Source organism: Neopelma chrysocephalum, unplaced genomic scaffold, assembly GCF_003984885.1.
Source record: "Neopelma chrysocephalum unplaced genomic scaffold, ASM398488v2 Primary Assembly neopelma1_81, whole genome shotgun sequence".
Lineage (NCBI taxonomy): Eukaryota > Metazoa > Chordata > Aves > Passeriformes > Pipridae > Neopelma > Neopelma chrysocephalum.
In genome coordinates, this window is record NW_020897743.1 from 3,448,851 (window position 1) to 3,459,880 (window position 11,030).

The window sequence follows — 11,030 nt, forward strand, 5'->3', positions numbered from 1 at the left end:
ACACATGCCCACCTTCCAACTCTCCTTTTGCTCCCCACCTGCAGCTGCCTTTGAAAGGAACGTGGGAACTACAGGAGCTGCTCCCTCGAGCATCATCTTGCACAAGACACTTTATTTGCTGTGCACGTCGTTGTGGCTCTGACCCTTGGAGACACCCAGCCCTGCCACGTGTGCTGCCCTGGGACACAGCCAGGAGGAGAAGGCAAGGAAGAAAGAAAGGAAACAAAACCATCACATCCCAACAGGGACAGCGTTAACCAGAGGCTCTTCTCCAGATCCCTCCCCTTAGTCAGGGCAGCTGGGGCTGAGACATCCAGTACCAGGTCACAATCCTGCTGCCAAGGGAATACCACCAGAATCAGACTCCATGGCTGGTAAAAGAAACACATCCAGAACACACAGAGTTTATTAAAACATGCATTTTGTGGTCAGTGTTTCCAGATTTACAGTAGAATTTACGCCTTACATAAAAGTCATATTGTATCTCTCCACAACCTGCCAGTAATTAGCCTGTGAGAACACATATAGTTTGACCACCTCTCCTCCAAACATCTTCAAGCCATCCTTTGAAGGTGTGCCTTCACAAAGGGTCAGTCCTTCTCACCCTAAAATTCAGCTTTAAAAACACCCCAAACTCAAGCTTCCTCCAAACATGTTTGCACCTCTCAAAGAAGAGAAACCAGACCAAAAAATTACCTCATTTCCTGACATGAAGTACCTTCACACAGAAGTAGCCCTCTTATATAATATACCTGTTGTATAAGGTCCTCTGGTGACCCTGACCACATCCCTGAGCCACCAGTGCACCTGTCTCTCACATACCCCCACATGCCAAGCCCACCACACCATCCTGGCTCTCCTCTGCAATAAATCCCAGCACTCTCCTCAGCTCAGCAATCGACCACAGGTTCAGACCTGCAATTACTTGTGGGACAGTTATTTATTAGTCAGTGTCCAGCTGCCAGATTTACAGTCACAGATGCTTGATGCAGCTTCAAGCAGAAAACAGCCAAGCATCCGTGTCTATAAATACGCTATTGGGACATCTGGATGACCTGTGGATCCAGCTATAATTACTTATAGGTGGCACAGACAGGTCCTGTTAAGCCTTGCTAAAACCTGTCCCCAGAGCCTGCAGGCACAACTCCAGCAGATGTGCTGGATGAGTGACCAGAAGCGCCTCAAAGTCACCTCAGATCCAAGTGTTACTGAACTCCACAGAAGGAAAGAAACAGCAAAGCTGTTGAACTGGGCTTGTTTATAGCTAAAGAGCATCTGGGTCAGGAGTTTCCTTCACCTGTGTTCTTGTACCATCACTGAAGTTAAAGCTTGGCAGCAGACCCGGGAGAGATCCTCCTCCCCTCAGCACTGGAAACCCAAAAAATACCTCCTGCTGCTAATGGGTGATTTTCCATGACCTGTCTGGGGCTATCACTGCTGGTACGAGGTCTTATAATCCATAGAGTCACCATGGGGATTTTCCCATGTAAATCTCTTTGGGAAAGAGCCAAGTTCCTGGGTAAGCCCAGATGTCAGCAATGCTCTCACAGTCACCCTGGATCTGAACATCTGCAAACCTACAGCTGAACTGCCTCCAGCAAGATGGGAGCTGACAGGGGTGGTGGCACAGCAGCAGCTGCAGGGATGGGAGCTCCTGGCTCCTCCACCTCCATCCCTCCCAGAGCAGGGGCTGTGGCACAGGAGACCTGGCAGTGCTGCCGCCACCAAACAGCAGTTTTGCGAGGAAAAGAAACCCCAAAAGCAGTTTAGAAACACTCAATCACTCTACAGAAGATGAGGAGCAGACCACAGCAGTTGGCTGAGAACATTTATGGGGTCAGAGCTGAGTTATCCAAGATGGGGTGTGGTGAGGGGATTGGGCTGTAGCACCACATGCTACAACTGTAACAGGACCCCATGTCCACAACACCAACACCTTGGGTTTGTGACTTCCCTGGCAGGCAGCCCAAGGGCCAGAGGGTCTCCCCTTGCTTTGCACAGAACAGACACCTCCTGTGTCATCCACCGATTTCTTTAGAAGGCCTCAGCTTTTCACAGCAGCTTCCTACACAGGCACTGACCCCACTGAACACACAGGGTGGCTGCTAATGTACACAGAGCCTGGGACTGCACCTGCTGGACCATAATCCCTGGACCCCACGGCCCCAGAACCACCTCCACTTGCTGGAGCATGAGGTCCAGCTCCAGCATCTCCCTCACCCACCTCTGGTGCTAGAGAGGGATGGCACCTTCACTGTCATCAAAGCCTAAAGGACACGGATCCTCAAGGGCCCACAGTGCAAAAAGCAGGTCAAGTTAAGGACAAACACGTAGTTTTACTGCTGGCAAGTACACGAGAAAGGATCCTCTCCCTGCCCGCACCCCCCCTGCCAGGGCGAGCAGGGAGGTCAGGCATGGGCAGTCATCTTCTCAGCCAGAGCCACGTGTTGATGAGGCAGGCAGAGATCATCACAGAGTAGACCAGGGCCTCCTTCTGTTGCCAGGCGTGGCACTGCTCCTCCAGCACACGGAGCCTCCCCGAGATCCTCGCCAGCTGCAAGGGAAGCAGTGGGGCCAGAGTCAGCCCTGCAGCAAAGCACACCCCAGAGGCACGAGACAGCACAGGATGGAGGGATGGGAGCTGCTGACTTCTTCAGGTCCTCCTTTTCTAAAGAGAGAGCTATCTTTGTGGGGGAGAATTGGCAGCAGTGCCTCAGGTCTGCAGCAGATGCTTCGGGAAAAGGTCTTTCCCATCAGAAGAGTATCTGAGCCCCCCTCCCTACCTGCAGACAGAGGGGTCTGTCTGTCTCCTGCAGCCCTACAGCCCCTGGGGGTAGGAGCTCAATGGGTCAACACACGTGTAAGTCCTCTCCTGCTTCTCCATTAGGCAGGACCAGCATGACAGCACCAGCCCATCAGGACTGAGCAACAGACCCCTGGAGACTCCTCACCCACCCTCCCTCCCATGGCTTTCCCAGGAAACATCTGCAGCCCTTCCCCTCCCAGTCTCACCTGCTTTCTCATCACTGCCACCTCAGTCACTCCGACCTCCTCCAAGGTGCTCTCTGTGGCTGGACCAGCCTCTTGGGAGCTGGGAAAGGAAAACAGAGATGGAGGTGGATCAGCACTGCTCGAGGGGTGCAGCTGTCCCCCCACAAGCAGTGCCTGGTGCCTGGATGCAGCACCAGGAGAAAGGAAACACCTGCACAGCATCTGCTCATGTCTTCTCAACCCCCACCATGCATATTTACACCCTTCCAGCATGCACCCAAAGGGATCACAACAAAACACACGGTACATGCCATGACAGGTAACAGGGAAAACACATGCTTGTACTTCTTTAGAAATCCAACAGAGAGAAAACTTATCTACCAAGCATCCATTCTCTACAATCCCAGGAATTCACTGAGGGTTGGATCTTAGAGCCATCTTTAGAGCCAGGCAGGTAAATACGTGTGACAGGGCCAAAATGGAGGGATGATCTCATTTACAGCAGCAGGTGAGGATCCCACACGTGAAGGGAACTATCACTTCTTGCTCTTATAGCAAACTTCACCTGCAACTTGAAACATAAACAAGCAACCCAAACATTCACCACTTTCTTCCACTCCTGAAAACACAGGGGCTGCCTCTGAGATTAGCTGCTGTACTGGGATTCCCTGGGGATACAGCCTCACTGCAGAGTCTACAGCACCGAGCCACAAACCAAAGTAGATCCAATAGTGAGAAAAATCAAAATTGCCACGTTCAGTCTGTCATCCCTGTCACCACAGGCTAGCCCAAAATCAGCTGATCTATAACCAAAACTCCCCCGTGCACCAGCAACACACAGGCACTCACTGATCCCACAGGGCTTAACAAGCATCTAACCCTGCTCCTTGGAGACCCTGGGGAGGAGAGGGTGTTTATTCCTGTTTGAAACATGTTGATCTCACTGAAGACAAGGCAGATGAGCGTGTGGAGATTCAGTGAATCTCTGACTGAAAATACATTTGTGAGATAATACCTCCATATAATGCAGCTGCAGTGTAAAATGCCAGTCACAACAGAAAGCAAATACAATTTCCCCCAGCACAGAACCGTGGAAAAAGGACACATCCTGCAGCTTTTGACTCAAAATCCCAGTTGATACAGGTGAACAACCTTTAGAATAGAAACTAGAAATTACCTTCTGATGACTCATACCCTTCAAGAGGTCACTGGCAGGCAAATATTCCAGTCTCTCTTTGAGACCAGACTTTTCTTTACTAAAATTTGAGGACAAACAAGTCAGCACAGTCTTTTTTTTCTTAATTTTTATTTTTGCACAGAGGCACAAAGTTGATGCATCAGAGGGATCTTGCCTGTATCTGAAGGGATGCAAAGTACCAAGAAGAGGTGTTTGAAGGTGGCTGGTTTCAAAGGGAGACCGAGACCTGGGGAGAGGCCTGGGAGTCACCCAGGCTACCATAAATGTCCTCCACTGCTGATGGGAGGAGGGAGAAGGCTTTATGCAGCCACTAAGCAGATCTGCTGGCGTGCCCAGACTTCATTAAGAAATTAAACAGACTTTGAAGGCAGATTCAGCCTACTGTGTTTAAAAGCAGAGACATCACTTTGTACCACTGGCAAGCAGAGGCCAGCTGGGGAGGGAAGGCAGGATGTGCCACTGATGATGGATGCAATGATGGATGCTCACTCTCCTCCCTTTCTGCCTGGAGGCTTTACTCAAGGAGAATTAGAAGTACTTAGATGTTTTCCCAGGTGCTCAGCAGTCTTAGAGCAGTGGGGACACCTTAAGGTTGCAAGGATGTCTTCAAACATGTTAAATTTACTGCACTGGCACGGATAAGGGTGGTGGAGATTGTTACTCCAGCACATCTGGAGGGATTGAGGTCACTGCACACCTGTTCCAGTGAGCACAAAGGCACAGCACCCCCTGGCCAGGGGGCACTGGCTGTGGGATGAGTAACTTAGTGCTGCCAGTTCATGGAAAAGCTAATTAAGAGTGACCAAGATGCAACCAAGGGTGCTGGGACCCTGCAGGAGAGGATCTCTCAGGGACAAAGTCTGGGTCAGGCTGTTCTGGATTTGGATTCCCTCCACACATTTCTCTCCATCAAGCTATGAAGGCACACAGAAAAATTAGTACTTGCTTAGCAGTGAAGAGAACTCCCAGCAATGTCACAGGCGGTGTTAGATCACTCAGGGCACCCGGGGCACTGGTGTTGAGCTCAGCAGGAGACACGAGCCTGGCTGGGTTAGTGGGGTGCACCCAGAGCTGGCAGACAGGACAGGCAAGAAGCAGAGTCCAAGGCAGCCATGCAGGACCATCCTGCCCCATGCAGCCCACAGCTCACAGAGCTTGTGCCTGGCTCACGTCTCAGCAAGGCAAAGGCCAGGCCTTGCAGAAGGACAGGGAGCTGGCTCAGGACACACCAAAGTCACCTGGATGGCACTGGGCCTTGCAGAGAGTCCTGGACACGGTGGAAGAGCACCTGGCCCAGGAGGTACATGGTCTGGAAGATGTTCTGCATGGAGTAGATCCTGCCCGCCCCTGCGAGGAGGGGGAGCGGGGCACTGCGAGCGGGCAGGGGGCCCGTGTCCGGCCTGGGGTGCACACAGAATCACTCCTGTTACTCCCTGGCCTCGTGCAACAGGGCACAGCCTGGCATTAGGCACTGCCCTTCATCCCTTCAGCAGCTCCAGGCACCTCTGGGCAATGCCGTGGGCACCCAGACCCCGATGTCACCAGATGGGAGAACCTTTTCCTGCAGCCACCTGATTCCTCCAAAGCCAGCCACGGCTGTGTGCCATGCTGCTCTCACAGGGGTTGCAGAAGGCAGCTCTCGTGCCATCCAGGACAACCCTGGGCTTCTGGGGGAAAGGAGGCTCTGCTCTGGGATTAGCTTAAAGATAATTTCTCCACTGGAGAGACTCCAGAGCCCAAGGCCACGAGCAGAGGATCACTATCACTATGTTACTACTCACAAGCAAGTTTGCTCCTAGCCCACCCTGTCTTCAGGGCACTGCAAGTTTCATCAACCCCTGAAGAAACCTGGTTAAGCCCTGGTGCCCCATTTCCAGTGGTCTCCTGCCCCCAGCACAATGCCATGCTGGTGCTGGAGCAAGAGAGCATGTTGCAAGGCACTCAGAGGAAGACGGGCAGAGCCAGAGAGACCAGGACAAGGCAGAATGGGCAGCAAGGTCCTCTTGGCCCCATGGCCAGGACCAACAGCACTGCCAGCCTGCTGTGAGAGGAGACATGCTGTCCCATGTGCATCTCAGCAGCCAGTTCATCACCCTGGGGACCAACGCTGCCTGGCACAAACCTCTGACACCAGAGGCCACGTTCCTCTCATGCAAGAGTAGGACTTGCCAGGCATTGCCTTGCTCTGATCTGGATCCTCCCTCCCCTCAGGACACCAACACCAGAGAGCTCCAAAGCAGCACAGTGGCAGGAGATGATGATCCCCACCCACCCTGGATGGCTCTGGGCTCATACTCACAACTCATGGTGCTGTCCTGGGCTGTGCAAGGCCAGCTGGGCACAGTCACCTGGGATCCTGTCCCGCCGGGACCTGCTGCTGTGGTGGCCCTGTTGGAATCAAACACAACCATGTGAGCACAGAGACCTGCACAGGGCAGTCCCCTGTGCCCTGCCTGGCTGCACAGGGAGGGTACTCAGTGCTGGGAGCACTACATGTGCCCCAGCCTGGTGAACTGATGGTGGTGCAGGTGAGGAGACATGCTCGGAGCAGAGAGAGGCTCACCAGCAAGGAGCCTGCTGATCTGAACTCCCACCAGATCAAAAATCCTGCACATAACACATCCAGGAACAGCTCCTGAATTTCAGGGAGGTGAAAGGCAGAGCAACAGCTCCAGAAGCCAAACCAAGCTTTTGCCTGCCCATGCCAGGGACCTCTCTTTGAATTAGTTTCCCCCAAGGGTAAAATCTGCTTTCAGCTCTGACCCCAGAACCCTTTACACTGCAATGATAAACCAGCTCCGCCTTGTACTTCATTGAGGAGAAAAAGAGATTGGAAAGGGACTTCAAGAGTAGCAGAAGAAGGTTGTGGGGGAACTGCACCTATCTCAGCCTACCTCCTGCTCACAAAATGCAGCAGGAGATCCGACTGAATCAACATCCCAGCACACAGGTGTGTACTGGTTCTGGGACAGAGAGGGATCCCACCATCCCTACACCCTCGCTCCTGGGACCTCCTGGGAGGAGGCAGCACTCTGCAAGATGAATTCTGGCTCGGGGTGATAACAGAGCTCTGGAAAAACCCCAAGCTGGGATTGCTCCCATTCCCCACCAGAGGCAGCCCCGGGCCCTGCCAGTACAGTACCGATCGTTTGCGTCTCTGGGCGCTCGACCTGCTGGGTGTGTGCAGGAAAGGGAGCTCCCCCAGGGGGGTGGGCTGCCCACAGGGGTCCGGGGACATGTGCACCACAACAGAGGGGACCCTCCTCTGCTGGCTCAGCGGGACCGGCCTCAAACTGGCATCTGATATTTCTACAGAAAGGAGAGAGAGAAGAGTTAAGCCAACCTGAATGGCCTCAGGAGAGGAGAGAAGAGAGATCCACCCGCGTAGGAGAGCCAAGCCTATGCACAGTATCAGACATACAAAAACCTCATCCTGCAGCTGTGAGCTGCAGCACAGCCCAGGGAGGCACATCCCCTGCTTCAGGACAGCAAGTGGGTTTTCAAAGGACAGTGCTGGTTTTCAAAGACAGGGTCAAATGTCCTGCACCCCAAAGCAGGGAGCCTACCAGAGGCCAAGAGGGAACTCTAAGAGACATACAGGGAGATGCCTCCACATATTGCTCCTCACCTTTTGGAACTAAGACCCCTCCTGCCTTCTGTTGGTCATCTTTGCCCACCTCTTCCCAAGCACCTCTCCACCACCCTGTCCTACCTTCCAGAAGAAAGCTGACTGCATTTTGTGCCCCTGTCCTCATCTCTTGCAAAGCAAATAACTGGGGTCTTTATAAAGGGATCCTACTCCCTAGGATGTTGTAGTGCCCCACCCAATCTTCAGCCACCCCAAAACCAGACAGCCCAGGACTTTACCTGCAAGAGAAATCCTATCGGGGATGTGCATCCGAAAGGAGGGAGGGACATCCTCTGTCACTCGCTCCTTTTCCACAGGGCTGCAGCTCTCTGCTACCTTCAGCCTGTTGGGAACCTGCATCCTTTGATTGATGGCTTCTGTGAAGTGCAGGTCACAGCGGACTCGGTTCAGGTCCAGTCCCCACAGTGGCCACATCTTTGCTGATCTCCTCTGATGCCTCCAGCACCCTGGGGTTTCACACAGAGGGAAAGAAAGCTGAGTGAAAGTGTCAACAGTGGCAGCTCTTCCAAACTGGCACCTGCACAGGGACAACACATGTGCTATAAGACAGCCAAAATACAGGTAGAAACGACCCAGAAGACAGGCACTGTAGGAGCTGTCAGGGAAAAGGGGGTGTCCCAAAAAGCCCAGCTGGTGGGGACAAGGCTGCAGGGCCACTGCACGTGTCCTGGGAGCCAAGTATGAACTTAGCACTTACTGCTCTCAGCAAGGAAAGTGCTTTGCACACGTGTGCAAGAAAAGCAGCTCAGTACACCCTCAAAAACAGTGAAAAAAATATTTTCAATCCAGAAGTAAAGATTTTTTGGAGGGCTGGGATCACATATTCATGTTCACATACCTTTGAGGAAAAATGAGGTTTTCTAAAAGCAAAACACATTTTGGTGATGAGCTTCCAGGTTACCATAGGAAAAACTGAGCACTAAACTCTCTGCACACACTTTCACTGCAGCATCCCCATTCCCCCCACAGTCCAGCACCCATCTCCTCAGGTGCCCCAACCAGCTGAACAGGATGGAATTTACTCTGAGCTCAGCTGCCAAATGCTGAACCATCCTCCCAAGAGGGGAAGGGAAAGCACACATCACCTTCCCCAGTCTGGAGCAGAGTCCCCCTGCTCAGCTCCCTTCCAGAAGGGGACCAGCAGGGAGGAGGGACACAGTCCCCAGTTCTCACAGCTCCTGGGAGCAGCTGATAGCAGGACCAGAACACGGGGCTTTGCAGCACAAATGCCTCAGTTTCCCCTTTGCCAAGTCTTTGGGAAGTGCTCTGGGGCCACATCCCAACACTTTCACTGACTGATGCAAGTGAGGGCAATCAACATACACTTTTGGGAGAGGAGCCCCAAAAAACACCTTCCTGGCTCCCAGTATAGGCACTCCTCATTCTTTCCCAAAAAGCTGCAGCCAAGGAGAAAACCCCAAGCGAGGGTTGGTGAGGCTGGAAGACTCCAGCCTGACCCCAGTGCTGCCCTGGTGTTCCAGAGGTGCCACATGCATGCACAGCACCCCTGCACCTCCTTGCTATCACCCTTTGAGCTCACCAAGCCCCAAAGGGTCCCCCTTTGCTTCTAGGTCAAAATCTCCATCCTGTGCCTGCTCCAACACAGCCCAAATAGCTGGAGGAAGGAGAGGTTTCCCTCTCCAAAGCCAAACGGGGTGAAGCTGGATGAGAGCGAGGTACAGGAGGGTGGCAGAACCAGCTCCACACCTGCAATAACCAGCACTTCCAGTGATCACCTGCCTTGTGCTGCTCTCCCCTCCTATGTCATTAAAAACCTTTTAATTGCAAACAGGCATTTGCCCAGCATCAGCAGTGATGATTTCCTGCTTCCAGCCACGGTGACACTACTACATCCCTGTCCCTGCATCAGGTCTGCTCCAGAGGCACTGCTGGAGACACGGTGGGGGGGGGGCCCAGCAGCCCCTGGCTGTCCCACACCTTCCCCAGCACCAACACTGCCATGGGTGGGTGACACACACCCCCCCCGCTTCTCCCCAAAACCTTAAAGAAAGTAGATTTTTGCAGGAACCGCCCGCTTGAGAACAGGACAGCAGTTCCTGGGCTGGTCCCAAAGGGGTGTCAGTCCCATAAGGGAAACCTGCATCAGACACCCAGCCCATGGTCCACAGCCTTCCTTCTGTGAGCTTCTCCTTCACATTTTTGGTGAACACCCTGTGTTGCTCTCTCAGCCTGTTCTCCGGGAAACCAGCATATATTAATAACAGTAAATCTGGAGAGGGCAGATGGGTTCATTTTCTAATCACCTGTGAAACCACTGCAGCTCCCAAGGAGCAAAGGGATGGGAAGAGGTGAGAAGCAGGCTCTGAGAGACTAAGCTATTAAGAAAAGGAAAAAAAATAGCTGTCAAAACCCATAAGAACAAAATGCTTAAGTGGCTGGATTTCCTCCTTTAACTTTCTTCAGGGCTTTTTCTAGCTCATGCCAAGCACACCCCCCGCTCACCGGCACAGGCTCAGCCTCTGCTTTGGCACTTCTCCTTGGATTTGCAGTGACAGGGATTTCCGGCTCACTAAGCCCGAGTAGGTTTAAGTCCTGAAAGCCAGGAAAACCTGCCTCGGGGAAGGAAACTCTACAACCTCCCTCTCTCTGTCCCTCCCCAGCCCAGGACACCCCAAACAAGGCAGGCGGGGTACCAACCAGGGTACCACCTCTCGGGATGGGGTGCTGGAGGGAGCAGTGGGCTTGTTCTCAGCTCTGCCCTTAGGCTCGGGGAGAGGCTCACTGGGGCAGAGAGGGGCTCAGCGGGAGGGGAAGGGGTTCGGCACCCGGCCCGGGGTGAGCCCGCTGCCCCCCTGGCATGGGGGGCTCTGACCCCCGCGCGGGGCAAGGAGCTCGGGACACGGGACACGCGGGAGGGGACCCGGCCGGGGCGGGCGCGGGGTGGGTACCACGTCCTCCCGAGGGGGACATCCCGGCCGCGGGGGACGCTCCAGCGGCCCGCAGAGCCCCGGCCCGGGCTGCGGCACCCACCGGCTTTGCGGGGGGACAAGGGGGGCAGTGCGGTGCAGGGGGGGGAACTTACTTTTTTTCGCAGACCAACGCAACTTGTCGGACCTGTAAACAGCCGCGCCCGCTGCCGGGACGGGGCGGTGCCGGCAGAGGCAGCCCGGCCCCCCCGGTAAATAGACCAGCCCTCCCCGGTAACCAGCCCGCCCCCTGACAGCCCTCCCG

General features: G+C 54.0%; 1 protein-coding gene across 2 annotated transcripts; it reads right to left on the reverse strand.

Annotated features, from left to right (window-relative positions):
* Positions 1 to 388: 388 nt before the first annotated feature.
* On the reverse strand, positions 389 to 10,986 carry FATE1 (fetal and adult testis expressed 1). 2 transcript variants are annotated; one of them, XM_027690546.1, is made up of 7 exons: positions 10,882 to 10,986; positions 8,057 to 8,284; positions 7,332 to 7,498; positions 6,489 to 6,577; positions 5,428 to 5,589; positions 3,013 to 3,091; positions 389 to 2,554 (listed from the first exon to the last, which is right to left on the reverse strand). In XM_027690546.1, exons 2-7 carry the CDS (start codon positions 8,250 to 8,252, stop codon positions 2,423 to 2,425), a joined length of 825 nt encoding a protein of 274 aa, XP_027546347.1. In that variant the 5' UTR covers positions 8,253 to 8,284; positions 10,882 to 10,986; the 3' UTR covers positions 389 to 2,422. The 2 variants fall into 2 exon arrangements, with proteins under 2 accessions (XP_027546347.1, XP_027546348.1); XM_027690547.1 differs by lacking the exon at positions 5,428 to 5,589.
* Between the last annotated feature and the right edge of the window lie 44 nt (positions 10,987 to 11,030).